The 12,726-nt window shown below is 40.4% G+C and overlaps 1 protein-coding gene across 15 annotated transcripts in view; it reads left to right on the top strand.

Moving 5' to 3' along the window:
* Positions 1-6,531, top strand: part of prkag2b (protein kinase, AMP-activated, gamma 2 non-catalytic subunit b) — a 34,686-nt gene extending 28,155 nt beyond the window's left edge. For 7 of the 15 annotated variants that reach the window (XM_079875445.1, XM_079875446.1, XM_079875449.1 and 4 more), the window contains 3 exons: positions 7-153; positions 1,019-1,112; positions 5,115-6,531. In XM_079875445.1, coding sequence (XP_079731571.1) covers positions 7-153; positions 1,019-1,112; positions 5,115-5,146 — 273 coding nt within the window. In that variant the 3' untranslated portion in view covers positions 5,147-6,531. Of the gene's footprint in view, positions 1-6; positions 154-1,018; positions 1,247-5,114 lie in introns of all 15 variants that reach the window. The other 8 variants (XR_013821664.1, XR_013821665.1, XR_013821666.1 and 5 more) reach the window with 3 other exon arrangements.
* The last annotated feature ends 6,195 nt before the right edge of the window (positions 6,532-12,726 follow it).

The following is a 12,726-nucleotide window of genomic DNA, read 5'->3' as shown; positions in this document are numbered from 1 at the left end:
GTGTAGAATCTGGCTGCTGAGAAGACCTACAATAATCTGGACATCACCGTGACTCAGGCTCTGCTGCATCGCTCACAGTACTTCGAGGGGGTTATGAAGTGTCATCGGCACGAGACCCTGGACACTATAGTGGACAGGATTGTCAAAGCTGAGGTGAGATTTACTCAATGCACACATCACCCATGGGAAGAAAAACTCTGTTTACATAGAGCAAACGCTACCCACAGGAATTACGTCACCACTAGAAATGAAATCCCACCTGAAATGGACAGTTTAGTTTAGATGCTTTACTCCTCATGTAAAATATTTTTAATGATAAAGAAATAACATTTGTGCTTTTAAACCCTCTAGTCTGTTTCCATTATAGGTTTTTTTGCAGTCTACGTATGGCACAATTCAAAAGTATTTTACGTGGTAATCGACAGCATGCCACAGATTCACTACATTGAAAATAATCCATTTAAATACTCCATTAAAGTCACCATGAAATCGAAATGGACCATTCTTTTTTTCTTATGGAATATTGCAGTATAAATGTTTTATCCGTGCACATCATCTTTTTTTTTTTTTTTTTACATGCCCTCATAATCTTTAATCAAAATAACTTCCCCTTCCTCTTGCAGCATCACTTCTCTTCTCCGATGATGTGTTTACTGGCGTGAGGGCGGGACAACCTGTCACTCACATGACATCACAGCAATCGCAAACCACAACCATCCAATCAATTCCCCATGATCAAAATCAAGTCCCGCCCTATATTTTTTTTCTAGTCCGAGAAGCCGTTTCAATCAGATATACGTCACAATAAGGCAGAAAACACTATTGCAACTTCCACTTGAAATGCCAAGCTCAAAACCATTTCATTTTGATATTTCAGCTGAGTTATTTTGACTACTTTGTTCACAAAGAACACATTTTTACAATCCGTTGTTTTTCTGCGAACATCTTTGAGTGTTACTGTCGCACATGACAGCGTTGCTCAAGTTGAACGGCTCCTGATTATGTTTGTAATCTGCAGGTGCACAGGCTGGTTGTGGTGGATGAGAACTCCAGCATTGAGGGCATCATCTCTCTGTCTGACATTCTGCAGGCGCTGGTACTCACCCCCGCAGGTATAGACGCACAGAATTCCTAATCCAACCCTCCATTTCACTTTCCTTCTCTCCTCTCAACTCTTCCCCGGACACAATCTCCTCTCCTCGGACATCTACCACTCGAGTGTCCCTCTCTGACCCCCTGACCACAGGTACAGTCACACAGGCTGGGTTCTGATTGGCTTGTTTGATTGTGCTGGATGTAGGTGTGTATTTTTTAATATAATACACATCGTGATGGCATCGTTACGAGCATTTTTCTGGTACTGATTTTTTTATAATGCAGTCCGCTTGTATATGACTGCAAGTTGACCTGACAGACTCTGTCAATGGCAAACAAATCAATATGAGACAGAAATAGCTGTCTGGTTCAATAGTGATTGGAACAGAGCATGTGGAACAGCACCCTCAGCGCCCCATGTGAAGCCTGCTGGGAAAACTGCTGCATGAAACACTCACATGCTTCTCAGCATGATCTCTTTAATGTCTTGAGCTGCTGGAAGCAACACTCTTTTGAAAGCAAAGAAATAAGAAATGTGGGAGCAAATGTAAAAATTCTGATTCTCTTACGAGAGTACTCTCGTGTTGCGTAAGCTAGCTTACGCTACGGGAAAATCCCTTTTCTCGAGAATACTGAAGCCAAAAAATTATCCTTAATTTTTGCATTAATTTAAAACGCATTGCTGCACAAGCAGACCTAGGCGAGGCAGCTCACACGCCTATTGGTTGCTCTGCAGCAACCTATCGAGGGACCGCTCGTGGCGTGAGCACCTATGAGGGCGCGGGCGCCCGTGCATGTCACGTCCCGCAAGAATGGGCGTGGCTATGACTATATACACTGAGTCCAGATAGGTAGTTCTTTGATTTTTCAACTCTTCAGCGAAGTGTACACATCACATCGCTGCTCTCTGGAAGAAGCCTGCGCCGTCGACGAGCCTTTCAGCGGGACGAGTCATCTGCTTCGCAGACCAGAAGCCGGCCATCTTCGCCGCTTCAGCCGCCGTTCCTGCTGCGCTATCCGGTGCCTATATCCTTTCTCTCTATTGCATTGAGTGTGTTCGCACTGCGACACACGTCTTCCTAAAAGAGCTGAGGCGTTGATGCAAATGCCTCGTTTCTCCAAGTGCGGCTCTTGCTGAGCCCCCCTCAGCGAAGGGGACCGCCACATCCTGTGCGTTTCCTGCCTGGGACGGAACCATGCGGACCACGCACTTTCCAAGGGCGGCTGCCCGGAATGCGAGACTTATGGGCCCTGCACGTATGGGCCATCAACGGGTACCTGCTGATCTCCCAGCAGGAGTGCTAAACACAATTACACAGGCTAGAGCGCCCTCTACTAGACGGCTCTACGCTTCCAAGTGGTCAGTGTTTTCCGGCTGGTGCTCGGTTCAAAACATAGATCCACAACACTGTAGCGTTACGGAGATTCTCTCCTTCCTACAGGAGGTTTTGGATGAGGGCAGGTCCCCCTCCACGCTCAAAGTGTATGTGGCAGCCATAGCAGCGTTTACAAAACCTATGCATGGCCAGTCACTGAAAAGGAACGATCTCATCATCCGCTTCCTGAGAGGAGCTAGGAGATTAAACCCTCCCCGGCCCCCTCTGGTTCCGGTCTGGGATCTCTCCACGGTCCTAGACGCCATGAAGGGTGACCCCTTCGAACCTCTACAGTCCGTGGATCTGCGATATCTCTCATTTAAGACCGCTTTCCTCGTGGCTCTCGCCTCAGTCAAGCGAGTGGGTGACCTGCACGCGCTCTCTGTGAGCGCTACGTGCATTGAGTTTGGGCCTAATGACTCTAGAGTCATTCTCAAACCAAGACACGGTTATGTCCCCAAAGTGCTTTCCACTCCGTTCAGAGCACAAGTCATTTCACTGTCAGCTCTTCCAGGATCTGATAGTGAGGATGATGTGAACCTTCTCTGTCCGGTCAGGGCGCTAAGAATATATGTTGAGCGCTCTGCTGCCTTCAGGCAGTCGGAACAGCTCTTTGTTTCTTTTGGTGGCCGCACTAAAGGGCTAGCCACGTCGAAACAGAGCCTCTCCAGGTGGATAGTTGACGCTATCGCTCTGGCTTATAAGTCTAAGGGCCTTCGCTGTCCTCTGGGCATCAGAGCCCATTCCACCAGAGGCATGGCCTCTTCATGGGCCTGGTCCAGTAGAGTTTCACTCCAGGATATTTGTATGGTGGCAGGCTGGGCCTCTCAATTTACATTTATGAGGTTTTACAACCTGGAAGTTCCTGCCTTACAGGCTAAGCTGTTGTCAGTCTAAATGTAATATCCACTGCTCTGCTCAATTCAGCGCCGCGCAAACTGTATATTATAAGCGTGCTGCCAGCACGGGACTAAAATCGACAGATCAGGCTGACTTAGGTCCTTCCTGACTGTAATTCTATACTTACATCTGTCCCGTCGGCTCAGATGTCCCACTTGTCTGACAAAAATTTATTAAATCATTCCATCATGCAGTTCAGGCTGACTGATGTCGATCCTGACTGTTATACTGTGCTAAGCACCCATTCCATTATCTCAAGGATGGTTATATTCTTAGGCCCATGTTCCGTTGGCCTAGATGTTACCCACTATTATGTGTACCCTGGGCACATGCCCTTGGGAATATATGTGTGGACGACACTAGCACGCACGGCGTTTTACATTGGGTTCCCGTAGCGTAAGCTAGCTTACGCAACACGAGAGTACTCTCGTAAGAGAACGCTCTCGGTTACTAACGTAACCTCGGTTCTCTCTAGATGAGGGAACGAGTGTTGCGTAACCCTGCCGTGCTTGTGCTACGTTCTGGTTTCGCTTCAGTATGAAAAACCAAAGAACAACCTATCTGGACTCAGTTTATATAGTCGTAGCCACGCCCATTCTGGTGGGATGTGACGTGCATGGGCGCCCGCGCCCTCATTGGTGCTTACGTCACGAGCGGTCCCTCGATAGGTTGCAGCAGTTGCTGCAGAGCAACCAATAGGCGTGCGAGCTGCCTCGCCTAGGTCTGCTTGTGCAGCAATGCATTTTAAATTAGTGCAAAAATTAAGGATAATTTTTTGGCTTCAGTATTCTCGAGAAAAGGGATTTTCCCGTAGCGTAAGCTAGCTTACGCAACACTCGTTCCCTCATCTAGAGAGAACCAAGGTTACGTTAGTAACCGAGAGCGTTTCCAGGCCAGGAAAAGTTATGGAAATCATAAGCCATGGCATTACTAATCCTAATAAAAACTTTTAAAGCCATAGAAAATCGTAGAAGTTAAAAACCTTAAAGTCACAGTTAAGTCATAAAAAGTCAAATACAATTGTAAAAGGTCATGGAAAAGTCATGATACTAACATAAACGGTTACAGAAAAGTCATGGAAATTATGAAAATGAATGGGAATTTATAAAGTTGTAAAAAGTTACTGAAAAGTCTTGGAAATTAATACTATCATAAAAAGTCACAGACAATTGAAGGAAATTATTACAATTTAAAAAAAATAAAACAAAAGAGAAGGTTGTGGTAAACAGTACTAACATAAAATCCCACAGAAAATGTATGGAAATAAAAAAAATTGTTAAAAGTAAGGTAAGTAAAGGTCATTAATAAAATCTTAAAGTTGTAGGAAAGTTCTGATTTTTTGAATCATAATTCACTGAAATCTTGAGTCAAAGGTCAGTCATGGAAATGTATTTATTGAATTTACATTTTTCTTATAAAATATTTAATTGGCTAGAATTAAAATTCAGTAATTCACTAAAATTATATATATATAAAAAAAAATAATAATAATTATTAAATCTGTAAATGTCATTGGTTATTGGACCTGTCACCTAAATGATTTGTGCAGAAAGCGTTATAAGTTTATTGATAGTTTTGAGTTTGTTTGCGTTCTGCTTAGTTTGTACTTCCAGATTTGTTGCTGAGAGGCTTCAAAATATGCTCATCTTTCTTTAAAAACCTGAGTTTCCGACGAGTGTGTGTTATTAAAAGACCACTGATCGAAAGTTTCATTAACTGAATTTCATATTATTTGCCCCACAGGTAGATGCAGAATGGACAGTGTGACTAAATGACAAGACATTTTGGAGGTGCAAGAGAAATTCAAGAAATTCAGAGAACCAAAAAAGTTCCAGCCTGCGTTCTTGGATACAGAGAAGAGGACAGCTGAAAGCATTTTACTTCCTCATTGAAGGGCTGGGAATTGTGCCGGGCTGAATGAAAGCGTTTGAATCTGGAGCTGAAGGAATGGACATGTATTCATAATGCACACATTACTGGACATGTTTATGGCGAGCCAGTCGTGAGAATGTGCCGCTGTACTGTACACTGCTTTAAATGCTGGTTTTAGAGGCCTTCACTGACAGTGCTATATCAGGCATTGTGTTCTAGCTGTCTCTGCGTTATATCTTCAGGCACTGAAATCCACTCCTGGCTGAGTGTTTGACGTGGAGATTTGCCTTAAATGAAGACCTCCGTGAGAGTTGATTGTAAAGGTTAGCAGAGACCCATAGATGAGCATGTAGTGTAAAAGCAGGTTCAAGATTCTTGAGCAATAGGCAAAAAATCACTGTTGGTTCAGAATCTGCTAGTAAATGGTGCAAATGTAGACTGATTAAACATGTGGCCATTATATTTCACCTCAAAGTGTGTGTGTGTGTGTGTGTGTGTGCGTGTGTGCGTGTGTGCGTGTGTGCGTGTGTGCGTGTGTGCGTGTGCGTGTGTGCGTGTGTGCGTGTGTGCGTGTGTGCGTGCGTGCGTGCGTGCGTGCGTGCGTGCGTGCGTGCGTGTGTGCGTGTGTGCGTGTGTGCGTGTGTGTGAGAGAGATATGAAATAATTATTTTCATAACAATTATGTAATATTACCTCATTAATTCAGTAATGATTTTCAGAATTCTCATTAGTCAAAAAAACAGTAAGCAGTAAGTTCTTGTCTTTTTAAATTCTGCATAAATAACAGGCAATAGAACAAATACTACATACATGTTTATTTAAACAATATACAATTTAAAGTGTACAGTAATGAGAGTAAGTTAAGAAATAAAATAGCAGGAAAATGCACTTAATTGTCATGAGAATTTTGTAACAACTAAACTTTGGTCCTAAAAAAATAGTCCTTTTTGTTTCTTTAAATTTTGGGGTGAAATATATCTATATTTACATATATGTTTGGTTGGTGTGGAAACACGTGCACTACCTGTCTTATGCACTAAAAGAGCATGAATGTCAAAGCCTTTGCACCCCAGTGATATGCTGAGCTACTGTAAATACAACATGCCATGTAATGGGTTCAAAACTGATAAATCATGTATTATTTGATTGCATTTTTTCATTATTATAACTGCTGTCAAAATTTAAGACTGTTCTGTCCAGAAAGAAAGAAATGTACATTTTTGTACACATTGAAATGACACTATTTTTTTATGTGGTTGGGCTAAAATATATTGATAATGCATTAATATTTGTCTGAGATTTATTTATTTATGTCATGTCACTAATGTTTGATGCCACCATATAGATACATTTTGTGGCTTGTTTTTTCTTGTCACTGAGTATTCTTCTGTGTTCTGACAGAATACTCACTTTCCATTAGGGTACTTGGGAAATAACTGAAGCACTTTTTATATACATATTTTTTTTTTTTATTATATTTTGTGTAATGCTTTTGTTTTTCGCGTTACAGGGAGTCTGTCTGTGCATGAGTAGTATTTTTCAGTGACTGGTCACGGCTGCGTTTCTCAAGAGCTAAGTGTAGAGGCCATTGGTGCCAATAGCTGTACTTATGCTTACAATGCTTTTGGGAAAATCAGCCCACATCAGTTTCTGCAGGTCAAGTCACCTTCATTTATTTAGCGCTTTTACAATGCAGATTGTTTCAAAGCAGCTTTACCGTGATAAAAGTAAATTAATGAAGAAAGAAGAGGAAAGTCATTGTCCAGTTTAAGTAAGTTGAATGTTGATTTATTTCCGTTGTAAAAATCATTATTTATTCATTTGGGGGCCATTTAGAGACTGTGGTGTTTAGGCTGGAGACCTGGGTTGAAGACTCCGATATCGCGGGGCGAGTATGATACAAAACACACACACACACACACACACACACACACACAAATACAGTATATATATATATATATATATATATATATATACACACACAAATATATGTAGAATAGACCTGCAGAAACTGATACAGTTTCAGTGGTGGGCAAAATTATTAGAACGGTAAGATATTTTAATGTTTTAAAAATCTCTTCTGCTCACCAAGGCTTCATTCATTTGATCCAAAAACAGTAATATTGTGAAATATTTTTTACAATTTAAAATAACTGTTTTCCATGTGAATATATTTTAAAATGCAATTTATTCATGTGATGGTAAAGCTGAAATAGAAAGCTTTTGTAACATTATCACTACCTTTTTTTTTTTTTTTTTGGAAAGAAAGAAATGTATAATTTTATTCAGCAAGAAAATGCATTAAATTGATCAAAAGTGACAGTATAGACATTTATTATGTTGCAAACGCTTTCTATTTCAGATAAACGCTGTTCTTTTGGAATTTCTATTCATCAGAGAATCCTGAAAAGAAATTGAACACAAATGCTTTCAACATTGATAACTGTTTCTTGATCATCAAATTATCATATTAGAATGATTTCTGAAGCGTCTGGAGTAATGATGTTGAAAATTCAGCTTTGATCACAGGAATAAATTACATTTTAAAATATGTTCAAATAGATTTTAAATTGTAATAAATATTTCACAATATTACTGTTTTTGCTGTATTTTGGATAAAATAAATGAAGCCTTGGTGAGCAGAAGAGACTTATTTTAAAACATTACAAAAATTTACCGTCGTAATAATTTTGCCCACCACTGTATTTATATGTTTTGTTTTTTTAAGTTGGAGGGCCCGTAGCTTTGGAGGGGACCCGAAGCCCCAGGTGGAAAAACTACTGCCTGACACTGGCCCTACCTTCTGCCATAGAAACTATAGACCACAGTCTATTTTTATACCTCTAAAAGGGCAACGAAAATATTTTTCTCTGCAAAAGGGAGGCCCGGCAGAAAAAGTTTTTTTAACCATTGTTCTTTTGAAATGGCCATGTATGGGTTTTATTTGGGATGCCCACTAGGGGACGCTGTCCTCTGCTGTTTGACATGCTCATGGTGCAGTGCCTCACTATGTAAAGTACTTCTTAGAGAATTATAAATATATAATTTCTTTCTTTAGATTTACATATAATTTTAATATTTTAGCACTTTCAGGTTTCAAGGGTTTTTTTGCAGTTCTCGACTGTTTCTTCTCAGCTGTGCTTTGCACATTAAATAGTGAGTGACCTATCAAACACAGTACCAAAAAATGCACAAAAATAAGCAAAATGTCCATATTAATACATTTCAATGTTGACTATATGACCGCAAATTGCACATGCCCATCAATATGCAGGATTATTAATATGGATGTCAGTGTTTCTTGAATTTCAATGGTTCTATGCTTTTAGCAGCCTGTAATTCATTTTGATTTTGCAAAACACAGTACATTCAGCACAAACCATGTTTATCCCTGCTGCAAGTCAACCTGTATGTGTCTGGGTTGTATTTTTATTTTTACCTTAAATTGTCTAGGTTTTCATTGTTTCATATCACGCAACAACAACAAACTACACTCACCTAAAGGATTATTAGGAACACCTGTTCAATTTCTCATTAATGCAATTATCTAATCAACCAATCACATGGCAGTTGCTTCAATGCATTTAGGGGTGTGGTCCTGGTCAAGACAATCTCCTGAACTCCAAACTGAATGTCAGAATGGGATAGAAAGGTGATTTAAGCAATTTGGAGCGTTGCATGGTTGTTGGTGCCAGACGGGCCGGTCTGAGTATTTCACAATCTGCTCAGTTACTGGGATTTTCACGCACAACCATTTCTAGGGTTTACAAAGAATGGTGTGAAAAGGGAAAAACATCCAGTATGCGGCAGTCCTGTGGGCGAAAATGCCTTGTTGATGCTAGAGGTCAGAGGAGAATGGGCCGACTGATTCAAGCTGATAGAAGAGCAACTTTGACTGAAATAACCACTCGTTACAACCGAGGTATACAGCAAAGCATTTGTGAAGCCACAACACGCACAACCTTGAGGCGGATGGGCTACAACAGCAGAAGACCCTACCGGGTACCACTCATCTCCACTACAAATAGGAAAAAGAGGCTACAATTTGCACGAGCTCACCAAAATTGGACAGTTGAAGACTGGAAAAATGTTGCCTGGTCTGATGAGTCTCGATTTCTGTTGAGACATTCAGATGGTAGAGTCAGAATTTGGCGTAAACAGAATGAGAACATGGATCCATCATGCCTTGTTACCACTGTGCAGGGTGGTGGTGGTGGTGTAATGGTGTGGGGGATGTTTTCTTGGCACACTTTAGGCCCCTTAGTGCCAATTGGGCATTGTTTAAATGCCACAGCCTACCTGAGCATTGTTTCTGACCATGTCCATCCCTTTATGACCACCATGTACCCATCCTCTGATGGCTACTTCCAGCAGGATAATGCACCATGTCACAAAGCTCGAATTATTTCAAATTGGTTTCTTGAACATGGCAATGAGTTCACTGTACTAAAATGGCCCCCACAGTCACCAGATCTCAACCCAATAGAGCATCTTTGGGATGTGGTGGAACGGGAGCTTCGTGCCCTGGATGTGCATCCCACAAATCTCCATCAACTGCAAGATGCTATCCTATCAATATGGGTCAACATTTCTAAAGAATGCTTTCAGCACCTTGTTGAATCAATGCCACGTAGAATTAAGGCAGTTCTGAAGGCGAAAGGGGGTCAAACACAGTATTAGTATGGTGTTCCTAATAATCCTTTAGGTGAGTGTATATTTCTGTCATGAGTGTTTGGCATGGTAAGGGATATGTTATATGTTATATGTTTGATCTTGGTGGAAAAGATCTGCTATGCTGCTGCTGTAGAACAAGTATGGGACTTGCTCATCCCAATACATACACGATACATTGCTGTGAGCAAGTAAGACATGCTGCTGCTGTACAATATAGCGTACATGAATTACACCATTGCAGATCTATACAGGTGGAGCTGGGGAAGGTGGAGGGTTTCTAAAAGCGCACTGCAACTGCTACAGCAAACGCTGGCCAAGTATTTGAACGTTGAGCAGCGAGCTCATTGGCTACTGATACAACAGGAACCAATCAGCTGTGCCCTATAGAGAATGATGTGATTGCAAGCAGTTTGAGGAATCAGGAAGACCACGTGCCGGTATTCAAACTTGGGTCGCCCAAAGCGCAATTGCGCTACGTCGGAGCACTGCCCACGAGGCTGTCGAATTTTTTTAATTCCAGTCCTGGATGTTAATTGGTCAAGAGATTGATATTTATGTGTTTGTTTTTTCATGCACTCCCTGGGAATCAAACCCATGACCTTGACCTATCGCCTACTGTTTGAGCTGAAGGAACAATGGGGTCCAACTATACAGTTATGACCTGTTCACCATATCACCAAGTCAGGCAGTCACTATATCTTCTAGTGGAAGAATAACACGTTGAATTTGCATATCAAAGTAGCATTTTAATAAAAAAAATTGTGTCTTCACTGCCCATACAATGAAAGTCAATGGGGTCCAAAACAACACTTTGATTGAACGGGGGAAAAACAGGCGGAGGTATTTGTATATTAACATTCAATAATAATTCATATTAATTCATTAATATAAGATAATGTTTTATCTATAAACGTAATACCGCACAGTCAGCATTCGTACTCTGTTCTTTACATTTAGCATTGATATTCCCTGTCTGACATTTTTTCAGAACAGTCTAGTCCAAAAACTAGCTCACAACTATTAGCATGTCGCTCACACCCTCATCTGCCGTTGATTTTCAATTCTTTTTCCAATCAAAGCATGTCCTGTATTCCATATGCATGAAGACAGAGAAAGCGCTCTGGGGACAGAGGGCGGTTCAAGCGGGATGAACTCACTCACTCCTCAGGGAACTCTCTCTCTCGCTCTCTCTGTCGCGCTCTCAGTCACCATTCGTTCATGTTTTTCACAGATTCAGTGGTGAGAAAGAGACTGAGAGTGAAGTGAAAACTGGCCTGCGGGAGTCATTTTTACACGCATGGCATTTAGCGGGATGATGGATTGGAGATCTGTCTTTGAAGTTTAGGGGACACGGTGAACAAATAACACCCCCAGTGCTCGTGGCCATCATACCTACTGTAGTGTCTCTGCGTGTAAATAACCGACTGCAACACACTGCCTTCTGATGTTTGTTTGAATCACCTCACAGAAATATCACCATAAATCAGTCATTTCACGGAGGCAATGGCGTCTTAAATTTGTTTTATTGAATCTTAATTTGTTTGGCAGGAACAGAAGGACTCTAGACTAGTAGCTTATTCAAGCAGTGACACATGATCATACACAACAGCACGGTGACTTTGTGTGTCCTGTGCATCGCTATCACATAAAGTATAGCAGCTTTTCTTCAAAGTGAAATTGCTCCAGGTGTAAGTTAACAACAACACAACACAGGATCATTCGGAAACAGACATATAGATTGTGTATACTGTACATTGTGACCTTTTTCACCTTTATTTTTGATTAAGTATGTGTTGCTCAGAGAGAGCTCATGAAAGATGTCACCTAACGTTCAGTACAGTCTAGTGCAGGGGTTCTCAAGTCTGAACCTCCAGGTCCACTTTCCTGCAGATTTGATCTCCACCCTGGATCAAATTCACCTGTAACTGTCTAGTAATCCTGAAGACATTGATTAGCTTCTTCATGTGTGTTTGATTAGGTTTGGAGCAAAACTCTGCAGGAAAGTGGACCTCGAGTTGAGAACCCTTGGTCGAGTGAATGATGCATTCGTTAATAGACTAATATACATTTCTTCAGCGCACTCAAATATAATAGTGCAAAGAAAAGTCCGTTTATACTATACATATTATATATATTTAGATTTATATAAATTACATAGCTTTCCAAACATCAAACTAAAAGGCATGTTCCAAAGACATGTAGTATTTTCTCAAGCAAAAGCTCAATTTTAACATGACGTTTTTATTAAAATCATCTTTAGTGAAGATAAACAAAGCTGAATTTACTTTATGAGGCATAAACAGATTTAATTAATGAACAAAATTTAACCATGATCTGAAATTAGACATTTGAAACCTCTTTGCATACTGAAGATTTTGGTTAAACGATGGAAAAATCATTTTATTAATCATTATGTTGTTGCGTTTCCCAGTAAAATAATACCAAATACCAAATAAATATTTACTTGAGAGGAAAAACTGTGTAAGATCTTAAGACTTGTTTTTAGAGACTATATATTGAATACGGTTAAGCAAATAATTGTTTCTTGTATTGGACAACCCTTAATATATTGTTAAATGTTTATCATCTTAATATCTTACATTTGCTTTTCTAGTAACATTTCCAACCCAAGTTTCATGCATTTTCTCCAAAGATGTTATGTTGACATGTTAAAATTGACTTCTCAATAATAATAATAATACAATAGCAGATTACATTTTAATGGCCTCTCCAGGTAGGATGTAAGAGGGAAAATAAAGCTTCAATATGGGTTTCCATACCGCTACAGAAACAGTGACTACATGAAATT

This window comes from Squalius cephalus (genome assembly GCF_949319135.1).
Source record: "Squalius cephalus genome assembly, chromosome: 7".
Taxonomy (NCBI): domain Eukaryota; kingdom Metazoa; phylum Chordata; class Actinopteri; order Cypriniformes; family Leuciscidae; genus Squalius; species Squalius cephalus.
This window is presented reverse-complemented; position numbering and strand designations above follow the sequence as displayed.